Raw genomic sequence first — 13,529 nt, 5'->3', positions numbered from 1 at the left:
CTAAGTCCCCTTTTTTTTATTCTGACTTTCACTTTCTCTTTACCCAGCCCGATACCCGCAAGAGCGCTGTGAAGGCTGGAGAGTTTTTTTTCTCTCTCTCTTGGTTCCCTGACTTTCACCGTCTCTTTCCCTTTGACCGTCTCTTTATTTTTACGCTTGCGAATGTACTAGCCTAGCGGCGCGAGAGCGCTGTGAAGGAGAGTTTTTTTTCCTCTCTCTTGGTTTCCTCTTCTCCTTTACATGTGCAAAGCGGGGGAATGCGTGTACAACCATAGCGGCGCGCGTTTTCTCTCAGTATAGCACTGAAATGTTATAGGAATATATCTCTCGGGTTCCTCTTCTCCGTTACGCGTGCAAAGCGGGGGAATGCCTGTACAAGCCTAGGAATTTCTCTCCCAACGTTTTTTTAATTTTACACGGAATTTTAATTCCGGTAATATTTTTTTTAAAGCGGGGCATTTTTTTTTTACTTTTGCAATATGTATAAATCAAGAGGCGTTAAATATTTTATCCATGTTTTATTTGTCTACATATAATTTTAAATATTTTATCCATGTTTTATTTGTATATATATATAATTTTAAATATTTTATCCATGTTTTATTTGTATATATATATAATTTTAAATAGAAAAAAATTGAAAGATTAAAGGCCTGTTTGTAAATGAACATCCTTTGCTACAGCTCTGAGGAAACGCTTTTGCCTAAACCGGTCTAGGACTCCATCATTGGGGGTACCCGCTCTCCCCTTGAAATAGTCGGTGATAGCGGCATTGAGACTAAAAATAGAAAGAAAAGATATTAGGGATCCATCTTTAAAAAAATAATGCTAATTAACTTACGAGCCCGAGCGAGACGTGTTAACGTAAACCGGCATAGGGTTTCCGGGAGTGGGTGTTATGTCAACGAATGGTATGAGTCGAGAACTCAACTCCCGGAAGACAACGTCGTCCTCGCGGAGATCAAAACCATGTCCGAGATTCTCCGCGCGAATCCTCACTAAGTCCTTATGGACATCAGCAAGGATCCTATAAAAAATGTTTGAATATAGCCATTAAAGTTTTAAAAAATATAGAGACTTTACCTGAAGAGGCTGCAATCATTTGGCAGATGTTCATTTACTCTCGGCGGGTTTTCCTGGGGTTGATGTGGGGGTGGCTGACGCTGTTGCCACTCGTAAAAATTTTGTCTCGGGTCCTCCTCGTCGTCCGTGTATAAAAGAACATCGTCAATATGACTGTACGCCCTATTAAGTTCAAAAGTTAGTCTTTCCACGATTTCAGAAAAAAAACAGTATGCTCACATGATAATGGTGGATGATGTTCTGGCCGAAGCTAAAGCGAGAATGATTTTAGTATTGGGAAAATCTCCGTATATATAGTATGGAGGGGGACCGTTGAAACCCAGACACTCTTTACCCCCCCCTTATAATATACAAAAACGGTTTCTTACCTTTGGGGGCTAGGGGCGGGAAATTGAATAGCCCCCCGAGACGCGGATATTTATGTTATCGAAAAAGCCCTAGATCTACCATCTGTTGGGCGAGCACCCCGTAGGCGACTTTGTCGAGGAACAGTTTCGCCCGACGTATGTCGTGCTCGGTTGCTCTCCGAACGGACGCGGCGTCAATCACGCCGTCAGCATCAACCTCCCCTTCGGATTCCCTGTATATTCGGGCTCTCCTTTTAAAAAACTTTAAGATGGCCGTATTGAGACTGTAAAGAAAAAAGAAATTAGAAATGGTCTTAAAAAAGAAAAAAAACTATATAACTTACAAGCCGGAATAACAGTTAGCTATGTTTAAGGGCTGTTCCTCGACTAGGGGTGCCCCCTCTAGGGGCTCTACAGGGAATACCATGAAACCCAACAGGGTTTGACCCAGGGCTTCGATAACATAATTTGTCTCGACCGAGTACACTTGTTCGATGGCCGGGCGTACTTCGTTGTTGGCAAGCCATTCTTCTTCCTCGGCCTCCTGACGGATCTGGGCTAAGATCCTGATCAAATTTTATGGAGGAAATATAGCTACTAAAAAATAGGAGAAAACATGGAATGTTTACCGTTGGATGTTGCAATCCAATGGCGTAGGATCTTCATCATCCTCATCCAATTCCTCATCCAATTCCTCATTCTCCCATTCCTCCTCCCCTCCCTCCTCCCCTCCTTCCACCACCACTTCCTCTAGTTCCGCTAGAGGAAAAGGTTCTTCTTCCAAAGGTTCATCTTGGACAAGTGGGTTTAGGAATTCAAATACCTCATTCCCAAACGGTAAAGGGTTGGGTGCCCTAAATAACAAAAAAACTTATTCTATGGTTTCAGGAGAAAAAACATTATACTCACATGTTGAAAGTTTGGTGCAGGATTTAGTCTTAGTAGTAGTGGTTCGTCAGTGTTTAGGCTGAGAGTGATTTTTGTATTGGGTAAATTGCCGTATTTATAGAAACCATGGAGAAACCGGGGGGTTCTTTTAGTCTCCGACGCTCTTTCTATATACCCCAATACAAAAACCTTATGATCTTTCCAATATTCAAAAGTTGTTATTGAAGCAAACGAGACCCCAAAATAATAAAAGTCTAGACCCTCTCACAATCCTAAAAAAAAAACAAGAATTTGACCCAGACTTCAAATGATTTCTAACGATAATAACACATTCCTAGCCGATTTCCATGTACCCTAGCTTTCAATACATCAATAAAAACAAGTCTAGACGCGGTCACATTCCTAAAAAACAGAATTTGACCCCGAGTTCAAATGATTTTTAACGATAATAATAACACCGATTTCCATGTACCCTTGCCGCATGTCTTTCAATACATTAATAATAAAAGTCTAGACCCTCTCACAATCCTAAAAAAAAACAAGAATTTGACCCAGACTTCAAATGATTTCTACCGATAATAACAACACATTCCTAGCCGATTTCCATGTACCCTAGCTTTCAATACATTAATAAAAACAAGTCTAGACGCGGTCACATTCCTAAAAAACAGAATTTGACCCCGAGTTCAAATGATTTCTAACGATAATAATAACACCGATTTCCATGTACCCTAGCCGCATGTCTTTCAATACATTAATAAAAACAAGTCTAGACCCTCTCACAATCCTAAAAAAAAAACAAGAATTTGACCCCGAGTTCAAATGATTTCTAACGATAATAACACAATCCTAGCCGATTTCTTTGTAGACTAGTTAATGTTGTCCACATTGCTTTAGAAACGTCTTGTTATGGTCCTATAAATATATATGCCTATCCAGATCAAATGACAAAAATTACGTTTTAAAAAATTTATTTCAATACAAATTTACACCAGGCCAAAAAAATTGACAACGCTTATACGTTTCTTTAAATAAGAAGTTTGAGACATTAATATATTAAATATATTATACGATTGAAAATCAAAACTTATTCCGCGTTCCTTTAATCTACTTTCGAAAGCCATTAATATTTTATACGGTGAAACGTACGAGCCAAAATATGATAGTACACGATCAAAATTAATATGATCTTCAATTTCTTCGAAAGAAAAGAATTCACCGTAATCTATGTGTAATATTTTATATATGGTAATAAGTTCAGCGCAGATCAAATCACCAAGTAATAAATACACCTGTTCGTTCGATACAAGCTTTTTCACATGTTCATTAATATATGGCATTAATCGATTTAACTCGCTTGCTTCTGAAGCGTTCAATGTGAAGTCGATACTGTCTCCACCCCTGATATTCGTTTCCAGCTTTAGATTGTTAAAGGTTGCGTGTGCTGATGTCGAAGATAATGGAGTATCGGCTAAAATAGCGTCGTATGATGTGGGTTCTTGGCAACTTGTCCATCCGCTAAGCGGACCAATTTTGGATGCAAAAGCTTGCCAGGTGTCAACATCAAAGCGAAACGTGGACAAATCTGGTTCTTTCTGGCATATTCTAATCTCTATATTGAGATCAGACGTGAATCCGAAAGATAGAAATACTTCTCCCAAATGAAATCTCGAATTGATTTTACGAGGTTTGGACGGGAGTTTTCGTTTACGAAAATTATCAACTTCCATTCTTATCTTAAAAAAAGCAACCGTTGCTATTATACCAAGCGAGCGCCCAAAACTGTTACGCAAAAATTCTACTTACAATTCAAGCGACCTTCTTATTCGACTGTCAAAATCAAAGTGAGCCCTAACATGGCTTATGTCTTCATTCTTTAGAGGGGGGAGAAAGGGGGTTAGTTCTAGTTAAAGGTTGGCTTCTTTCATATAGGGTAAACATGTCTGGGCAAAGATTTGTTCTAGTTAGAGTTTAGCTTGGGGGTAGAGAGAGAGGGGGAGTTCTAGTTAGAGTTTAGTTTTGGGGAGAGAGGGGGAGTTCTAGTTAGAGTTTAGTTTTGGGGAGAGAGGGGGGGTGGCAGTTCTAGTTAGAGTTTGGTTTTGGGGAGAGAGGGTGGGTGGCAGTTCTAGTTTAAGGTTGGCCTCTCTCATATAGGGTAAACAGGCCTGGACGAAACTGCGTTGGTCGGTTCTTGTTATAGCACGGGCTCTTTAGAGGGAGAGAGGGGGGATGTATCTAAAAAAGATTACATTTTTGCTTCGTAAAAAGCCGTTACGTACAACATGTGGGGGGAGGAGGGGGGTAAGCTGAGTGTTATGACCTATATAAGGCGATATGTTGAGTATGCAAAACTCATTCTCTACTTCAGAGTTATAAAGTAAAGACGAATAGCATAGTCTCGCTTTTAGAAAAGTTTTACAAAACCTGCCCGGACACGTCTTGATTTGAAAGGTAACGTATTTTTATATTCTTTTTTGTTTTTCATGGGGATAGCATTTAACGTAAGTTTTTTTATACTATAAAAACGCGTAAAGATGGATCAAGAATCTATTTTATTCGAGATCGAGGAATTGGCCGCGTTACGACCATGGCCAATTAAGAAAATTTACGCTTTTTTCTTTAATTTATGTACATTACTCAAACTTAACCCAGCTACAGTCGGGGAAATTTTACCGCCCTGTTTGTCTAATAGAGGATACGCTATTCTTGAAACATTTACAGACATATTTAAATATATGTTAAGCGTACCGCGTGAACCCGAACAATGCCGCAACGCGGAAGAGTTGGACACACTCTATAATAATGTGCCTTTAGCGTATCGTGATCTATATAGGGCCCGTTTCGAACAAAGAGCGTTAGAAATAAATCAACGCGATATAGACGCTCAAGAATCTATTTTATTAGAGATCGAGTCGTTGATTGTTTCACGACCTTGGCCCATTGAGAAAATCTACGCTTTGTTCTTTAATTTATGTACAGTACTCAAACTTAACCCCGCTACAGTCGGGGAAATATTACCGATTTTTTTATCTAATAGAGGATACGCTATTCTTGAAACATTTACAGACATATTTAAATATATGTTAAGCGTACCGCGTGAGCCTGAACAATGCCGCGACATTAAAGAGTTGGAAACATTCTTTAATAATCTACCTTTAACGTGTAGTGAGCAATATATGGCTCGTTTCGAAAAAAGGGCGTTTGACATAGGTCAACGCGATATAGACGAAATGCAAGCTGAAAATCTACTAGTGGATGAGCAAGATGAAAACATGATTAAAGCTTTTAACATTTTCGAAAAGGAAGAATCAATTGTGCGGGAATTTGAATCTTCCCAGAATGATCGTATAGCTCGCGACTTTTTAAACAATAATCCAGAGCTGGGTTTCGCCTCTCAAAACGATTTCGCCTCTATAGATTTTTCGGGTCTTAGTAATTTCCCTGACCAATCTGGAGGCGGAGCGAGGGGGGCAGTTATGACGCCAATAGATTCTCTACCTCACTGTGAAATTACGGATCAAAGAGTGCAAATGTACCCTAGATTTAACCTAACGGGTCTCGAAATCACCGTAAGAATAACTAATAATTTGGTTGAAGGCTTAGCCAATATTGTCCAGGCCGTTCTTAATAGGTTAGCTCCATCTGATATGATTCAGATAACGGCCGAAAGTTTAAGCTTGCCAAACAGGGGCGAGATATCACTCTCATTTCGTAGAGCTGACCAATTGGACTCTAAATCTGTTTTAGATGAGATAGAGTCAGTTTTATACGATGATGAGTTTGAAAGATTCTTTTTGGGACCCATCGTCTTAAAATTTCACGTGGTGAGAATCCCGGTAGAAGGGTTTGGCCGTGCTGCTCCCAAAGGAGTGCGGTCCTTTGATATCTTTTCTCGTGACTCTCGAGGAATTATCAGGATAGTGAACAATGATAATCTGTGTCTAGCGAGAGCGATTTCCGTGGCAATTGCGCATTCGGAACATAAGAAAAACCCGACTAATATCGCTCTTAAAAACAAATTTAAGTCGATTTCGTGCACACGAGCGGATAGAGGCGATACGGCCTCTCAACGAGATGCCGCTATAGAGCTTTGCCGCAAAGCTAAAGTTAACCCGAAAGACTGCGGTAAAGTAGAATCTATACAAAAATTTAAAGCCGAATTAGCGCAATATAATATATTAATATATATTTTTAAAAATAATTTGCCCGAGTTGATTTTGGGGGAAATCGACAATGACGACAATAGACCTCGTTTGATATTAATTAATCAAAATAGACATTACAACGTCGTCACGTCTTTAAGACCTTTGTTCGGGATGGACCATTACTGTGAAAATTGTCTGGTAGGATTTAGAAACAAGAGAGATCATAGTTGCAATCTTTATTGTTACAATTGTTTACGAGATCAAACTTGTACGGGTGCTGACCGAGCGTGTGACAAATGTCTCAAGGTTTTCAAAGGAGATGAATGTTTTAATTATCATAAACAAGATGGTGTAGACGGGAAGAGTATTTGCGCGCAACTATTTCATTGCAAACAATGTTTCACGCAAATAAATTTATTTAAGCGTAAAAATCAGCCCCATACGTGCTGTGAGACCTATTCTTCTGTGTGCAGTAGATACACTCCCAGTCCACACTATTGTTACGTTCAGGTAATTAAAGAAGAACCTCCTAAAGTTCGCCAAGCTAAGAAACAGAAAGTTGTCCCTGATTTGCTTTATATTTTTTATGATTTTGAAGCGATTCAGATATTAGAATCTGAGGAAAAAAAAGGGGCGTTAGTCCACCAGCCTCTCCTTTGCGTATCAGAGATGGTATGCGAAAGTTGTATCGATGTGCCCGAGGCTGGTTTCGTCTGCGGGAAATGTGGGTCACTAGGTCCGAGACAGAGAGTTTTTGAAGGAGCAAACCCTGTTTCAAATTTTTTAGCTTTTCTAAGAACATTAGCCTCTGTCAAGAAGGTAACTTTATTGGCTCATAATGCTAGCGGATACGATAATCAGTTTCTATTGCGAGAGATTATGGCTCTAGGCGAAGAATTTAAACCTAACTGCATAATTAACGGCACTAAAATTATAAATTTAACTGTCTTTAATTTAAATTTCCTTGACTCTTTCAATTTTATCTCCGTACCACTCTCTAAATTCGCCGCCACTTTCGGCTTAGAAGATGCGGCAAAGGGTTATTTCCCTCATTTTTTATTTAACGTGGTTAAAGATCACGTCTTCGACCTTAATAATCAATTAGCAACAAATTATGTCTTAGAAAACCAAATGCCTCCTCCAGAAGCTTACGGGTCGGAAAATTTAACCTCCAAAAATCTCAAAGAGTTTATGGAGTGGTACGATAAACAAATTGAGGAGAAAAAAGGCTTTAATTTTCTGGAGGAATTAAAGTTTTATTGCATCAAGGATGTTGTGATATTAAAGTTAGGTTGTCTAGCTTTTAGAAAAATTTTCTTGGACATTGCCCAGGTGGAACCTTTCCAGGTCGCGTGTACTATAGCCGGTTTGTGTAGCTGGGTATACAGGAGACACTTTATGGATAAAGATTCTATAGGCATTATTCCTCATAACCTCTATAGAATGATTGATAATCAGTCACTTGTGGCTATAGAATGGTTATCCTGGTATGCTCACGAAAACGGCGTAAATATACAGTCTGCGTTTAACGGCTCTGAAGCCAAAGTTTTGAAAATGAAAGTGGACGGCCTTTGTGATAAAGATGTTCTAGAGTTTAACGGGTGTTATTTCCATGGTTGCCCCAAATGCTACAAAGTCAACCGTAACCAATCTTTGCAAGGTGATCCTGGTCAAACCTTGAACACCTTGTACGTCAGAACTTTAAAAAAGAAGGAACGAATCGAGAAAGCGGGTTTTAAAGTAATAACGAAGTGGGAATGTGATTGGACTAAAGATAAAACCGATAATCCGGCTATTGGTGTTTTTCTGGAAGCAGAAAACATTAAAGAAAAAGTACGCGAACCTTTAAATCCTCGCGATGCCTTTTTTGGTGGAAGAACGTCGGTACTTAAACTATACCATAAAGTATCCGGCAGCGAGAAAATGCATTACGTTGACGTAACTAGTCTCTATCCTTTCGTCAACAAGAGAAAGAAGCTGCCAGTCGGGCACCCAGAAATTTTACTGGATAATATTCCCGACATTTTCACATTCGATGGATTTCTGAAATGCGAAGTTTTACCGCCAATTAGCCTCTTTCACCCTGTTTTGCCAACAAGGTTAAACAATAAATTAGTTTTCACTCTTTGCCGGGAGTGTGCCTTGAAACGTTTCCAAGGAGACTGTCGCCATTCCGACGAAGAGCGAAAACTAATCGGCACTTGGGTGATTGATGAACTTCGTGCCGCTGTAAATCGGGGTTATGTTATCCTAAAAAAGATAGAGGCCTGGAAATACAAGGTGCGACAATATAACCCTGAAACTGGCGAGGCCGGCTTGTTTCAAAAATACGTTGATTCGTTCCTTCTTCATAAGCAGACGGCTAGTGGTTACCCCTCGAATTGCGTTACCCCCGAGGAACGTGACAATTATATTAAAAATTTTAAAATTAGAGAGGGGGTACTTTTAGACCCAGTCAAGATTAAAAGAAACGAAGGGTTGCGTAGCGTAGCAAAACTTGCCTTGAATAGTCTTTGGGGTAAATTCGGGGAAAGAGTGAAACCAACAAAAACGGAAATTATCAAAGAACCCCGCAGACTTTACGAACTCTTAAGTAACCCGGATGTTGAAGTAAAAAGCGTTTTAACCATAAATGAAGAAACGCTGCTAGTCAAATGGGTTCCTACGACTGAGGCCGACGTTGTTTTGAAGCATACCAACGTCTCTATAGCCTGCTATACAACGGCCATGGCCCGTCTTTGTTTATTAGAATATCTGGAAATTGTCGGGGATAAATGCTTTTACTACGATACAGATTCTCTTGTGTACATGTCCCCCCTGGGAATACCGCTAATAGAAACTGGTAACTTTCTGGGTGAAATGACCAACGAATTGGAAGGTTATGGTAAAAACGCCTACATTGATACCTTTGTCAGTGGAGGATGCAAAAACTATAGTTATTGGGTAACAGATCCAGACTCTGGCAAAAGGTTCAATACAACCAAAGTCAAAGGGTTTCGTCTTAATGTCTCTAACGAGAAACTAGTCAATCACGAAACTTTAAAAGGATTACTAGGCGTTGATTTAGACAAACCCCTTTTGCCCATAACTGTTCCAATTCCGAGACACATTTCGAGGCTTCCCAATCACACGCTTGTCTCTATAGACACTCACAAAGTTTATAGAGCCACGGTCGATAAAATCCGTATACTAGACAATTTCAAAACAGTCCCCTATGGCTACCAGAACCCAACTTAATTTATTAACTAATTTATTGATTTATTTATTTATTAATTTAAAACTAATTTAAAACTAATTTATTTATTTAAAACTAATTTAAAACTAATTTATTAATTTATTGACTAATTTATTAATTTATTTTTTTAAAAGTGTATATTGTATATTTAAAATAAAAAAAATTTTAAACTGATTTTGTTCCTTTTTTTCCCGCGCTTCCTGTCATACGCGCTTCCCTGTCATACGCGACACGCGGCGCGTTTCCTTGCTATGCACGACGCGATCATTTCCGCGACACGAAGAAGAAGAAGAAGAAGAAGAAGACGCGCGCGACCCCTATATTAACGTTTGGCCACTTAAAGTTTAATTTATTTAAGCTCGAGAGCTCGGAGAACAATGATTCCCTTTTATCATCCGTGTACCATAACGGTAAATGGACCGAGTGGGGCTGGAAAGACGTTTCTTTGCGAAAGAATCATTAAAAATCATCGGGAAATGTTTGAACCCAATATCGCTGAAATTATTTTCTATTATTCAGAATATCAACCATTTTACGACAGGTTGAAAGGTTTGGTTGTCTTTAAGGAAGGTTTGCCGGATATGAACGAGTACGACGGCTCTCGAAATTGTCTTCTAGTAATAGACGATTTAATGGATCAGAACAAATCAGGTTTGATCGGTTCAATTTTTACCAAGTTTAGTCATCATCGTAATTTAAGCGTGCTATATTTAACTCAAAATCTTTATCATAAATCCAGCGATGCTAGGGACATAAGTTTAAACACAAATTATTTGATACTGTTCAAGCAGGTTAGAGATAAATTGCAAATAAATTATCTAGCTAGACAAATGTACCCGCGTAACCCGAAATTTTTAATGGAGAGTTACATGGACGCTACTGAACAACCTCATTCGTATTTGCTATTAGATTTTAAGCAAAACTGTCCCGAAGATTATAGGGTTAGAACAAACATATTTCCCGATGAGATCATGGTAGTGTACGTGCCCAAAAAGAGATAAATAAGACTCGTATCATACACGAGCATTCATTTGAATTATGAAACGCCGTGCGATTACATCACAGCGAGACGTTCTCGCCCTCTTGAGTAAACTTAAAAAAGGACCTAGACACGCCTTTATAAGATCCGCGGATAAAGGTTTAATAGACGCTATATCAGAATTAGTTTTAAATACGCTACACGGAAACGTGAAATTGAATTTGGCTCAAAGAAGTAGGCTATACAGGTATAAGAATAACCTACGCAAAATAGCTAGTAAAAGAATAGCTTGGAAAAAGAAAAGGGCTATTTTATCGAACCAAAAGGGAGAAGGTCTTTTTTCTTTACTCGTACCGCTTCTTTCCTCGGTTATCGGAGCTTTTAGTTCGTAATGTACCATAAAATGACCTTGGTACCCTTGAATGAACGGCAAATACCGTCTCAACCCAGTATTCAACCCGCTGATACTCTAAAGACAGATGTTATGCAAGAATTGAATAGGGAGATGCAAACGGTTTTAAACAACAAATCGTTAGACGATCGCTCCAAATGGATTATGTACCAACAGCTAGTCCAAAGGTACAATAACGTTTCTCGAGAAATCGTGCCGGATCCGACCGAAAAATGGATTGACATGTTCCCCCTCAAATATAAGGAGAGAGCAAAGAAGGTTTTTACTCAGTTGCAATCGCTTGGCGAGACCTTAAGGTGGTCGAAAGAAGGAAGACTATTTGTAAACGGGCGAGAGATCAAAAATTCTGATATAGCGCAGTTAGTATACCATTACATTACCCCCCTTAAAGAAATACCCGAAGGCTGGAGCGATTTTCATAGCATTGTAAAAGAAATTGAAGGACCAAAAAACGCCGTCTCTCCCGAACCAGTCCCCATCCTTCCCCCTCCTCCTCTCCTTCATCTCACTTCCCCGCCAAAAAGAACGCCCTTAAAGAGACGGCTAAGAAATTACAATAAAGAAAATTCAAGCGGGGCTCGTTACGTTACGAAAAGGAAATCTTCTTCTTCTATAATACCAAAATGGCTGAGCTTCAACCCAACAACACCGAAAAATTAAAAACCATATACTATGATCCTTCTAACCCCGCTTCGTTTTCAGGAATAGACGCTTTACATCGAGCTGTTAAAGATGATGGTATATCGAAAGCGGAAGTAATTTCGTTTTTGGAAAGTTCCACCCCGTATACTTTGCATAAAACGGCTCGTAAAAAGTTTAAGAGACGCCAAATTATAGTTCACAATATCGGTGATTTGTACCAAATAGACTTGGTTGACATGCGATCCTTGGCCAAAGATAATGATAACTACACGTTTCTATTGACGTGTATAGATTGTTTTAGTAGAAAACTATGGGTCGTGCCTTTACTACGTAAGACGGGAAAAGAAGTTGTTAGAGCCTTAGCTCTTATATTCAAAGACCAAATACCGATTAGAATAGAAACGGATAAAGGGAAGGAATTTTTGAATTCCTCGGTCAGAAAATTTCTCAAAGAAAAGGGGGTTAAATTCTTTACAACCGAGAATGACGTCCACCACGCCCCCATTGTAGAAAGAGTGAATAGAACGCTAAAGTCTCGTATGTTTAAACTGTTTACCCATCTCCATACTAGAAGGTATATCGACCACCTACGAGATATAGTGTCGGCGTATAACGGCGCTTGGCATAGTACTATTAAGATGACGCCGAATAACGTTAAGCCAACCAATATATTAGAAGTGTATAGAAATATTTACGGGACTGAAAACAAAGGACAGAAAAAACGCTCTCCTCCCCGAATAAAAGTGGGTGATTACGTTAGGGTTAGCAAAGTAAAAATGGTTTTTGAAAAGGGTTACGAAGCCAATTACTCCACCGAAGTTTTCCAAGTTGATTTTATCGGAACTGCCCGTGATCCAGTGATTTACAAGTTAAAGGATCTGGAAGGAAACCCTATAAGTGGCGTGTTCTATCGCGAAGAGGTTCAGAAAACGGTTAAACCTGAAAGGTTCAACATTGAAAAAATTATAAAGCGGCGAAAAAGGCGCGGAAAATTGGAGTTATTAGTATCTTGGGAAGGTTACCCGAAAACCCAAACCTCTTGGGTTCGTGGAGAAGATGTCGAATCAATCGTTTTACCTAACCCTACCAAGTAACGTCAACGGCTCGTTATTTCCCGATAATACCAGGGCGCATTACTGTACCAAGCTACCTAACCCTATTCATATAAATGGAAAATGGGAAGTGTCTCTAGTAGATATAATGTATACGTCTACTTTTTACAACGTGCCAAGGCCTAAGGAAGAACGTGATGTTAGCTTTCATAACGTTTCCAGATACGGGAGCAAATATACAGTAGGGGAGGTAGTCGATGGAAAGAAAAGAGAGAGAAAAAGTAAAGACGCTAGGCGGGAGACCATAGTTGCGCCCGACGTTCCCCCGGGGTTTTACAAGTCTATAGAACATTTAATAAACGTCATAAATAATTCGTTTGACAAAAATGGCCCATCACCGCGGCTGATTTACGATAACGTAACCGGGCACATTACTATAAACCAACCTGAAAAATTATTGAAACCTTATTTAAAATTCGAAAAACCCATTGCCGAAATACTGGGATACGATGAAGCTAGCGAATGTATCGGTCGTAGCGAAAGACCCTCTAATTTGAATTACCACGTTCCGGACCAGTTATTTATCTATTTAAATATCGCTAGCGATCAGATTGTAGGCGACCACTCGGTTCCTTTACTACGGATCGTTTCGGTTGATGCCAAGAAACCATACGGGTCTCAAATATTTCAAACCTTTACCAATCCTCATTACGTACCCGTTGGTAAAAATTACTTTGATATCATCG

The 13,529-nt window shown here is 39.3% G+C and overlaps 2 protein-coding genes across 2 annotated transcripts; both read right to left on the bottom strand.

The window, feature by feature from the left end:
* Nucleotides 1-645: 645 nt before the first annotated feature.
* Nucleotides 646-2,220, bottom strand: LOC149596812 (uncharacterized). The gene is made up of 7 exons (XM_089861436.1): nt 2,060-2,220; nt 1,775-1,996; nt 1,452-1,714; nt 1,303-1,333; nt 1,084-1,245; nt 842-1,027; nt 646-778 (listed from the first exon to the last, which is right to left on the bottom strand). Coding segments are annotated over exons 4-7 (483 nt in total). The 5' UTR covers nt 1,305-1,333; nt 1,452-1,714; nt 1,775-1,996; nt 2,060-2,220.
* A 1,084-nt stretch (nt 2,221-3,304) lies between these two features.
* Nucleotides 3,305-4,183, bottom strand: LOC149596811 (uncharacterized). The gene is made up of 2 exons (XM_089861435.1): nt 4,125-4,183; nt 3,305-4,054 (listed from the first exon to the last, which is right to left on the bottom strand). The coding sequence occupies exon 2, from the start codon at nt 4,046-4,048 to the stop codon at nt 3,305-3,307; it is 744 nt and encodes a 247-aa protein (XP_089717561.1). The 5' UTR covers nt 4,049-4,054; nt 4,125-4,183.
* Nucleotides 4,184-13,529: the final 9,346 nt, after the last annotated feature.

The sequence above is a fragment of the Phalangium opilio genome, unplaced genomic scaffold (assembly GCF_054372755.1).
Source record: "Phalangium opilio isolate 3A_F unplaced genomic scaffold, DU_Popi_V2 ptg000390l_1, whole genome shotgun sequence".
Lineage (NCBI taxonomy): Eukaryota > Metazoa > Arthropoda > Arachnida > Opiliones > Phalangiidae > Phalangium > Phalangium opilio.
Note: the sequence above shows the minus strand (reverse complement) of the source record. Positions and strands in the feature narration are given on the sequence as shown.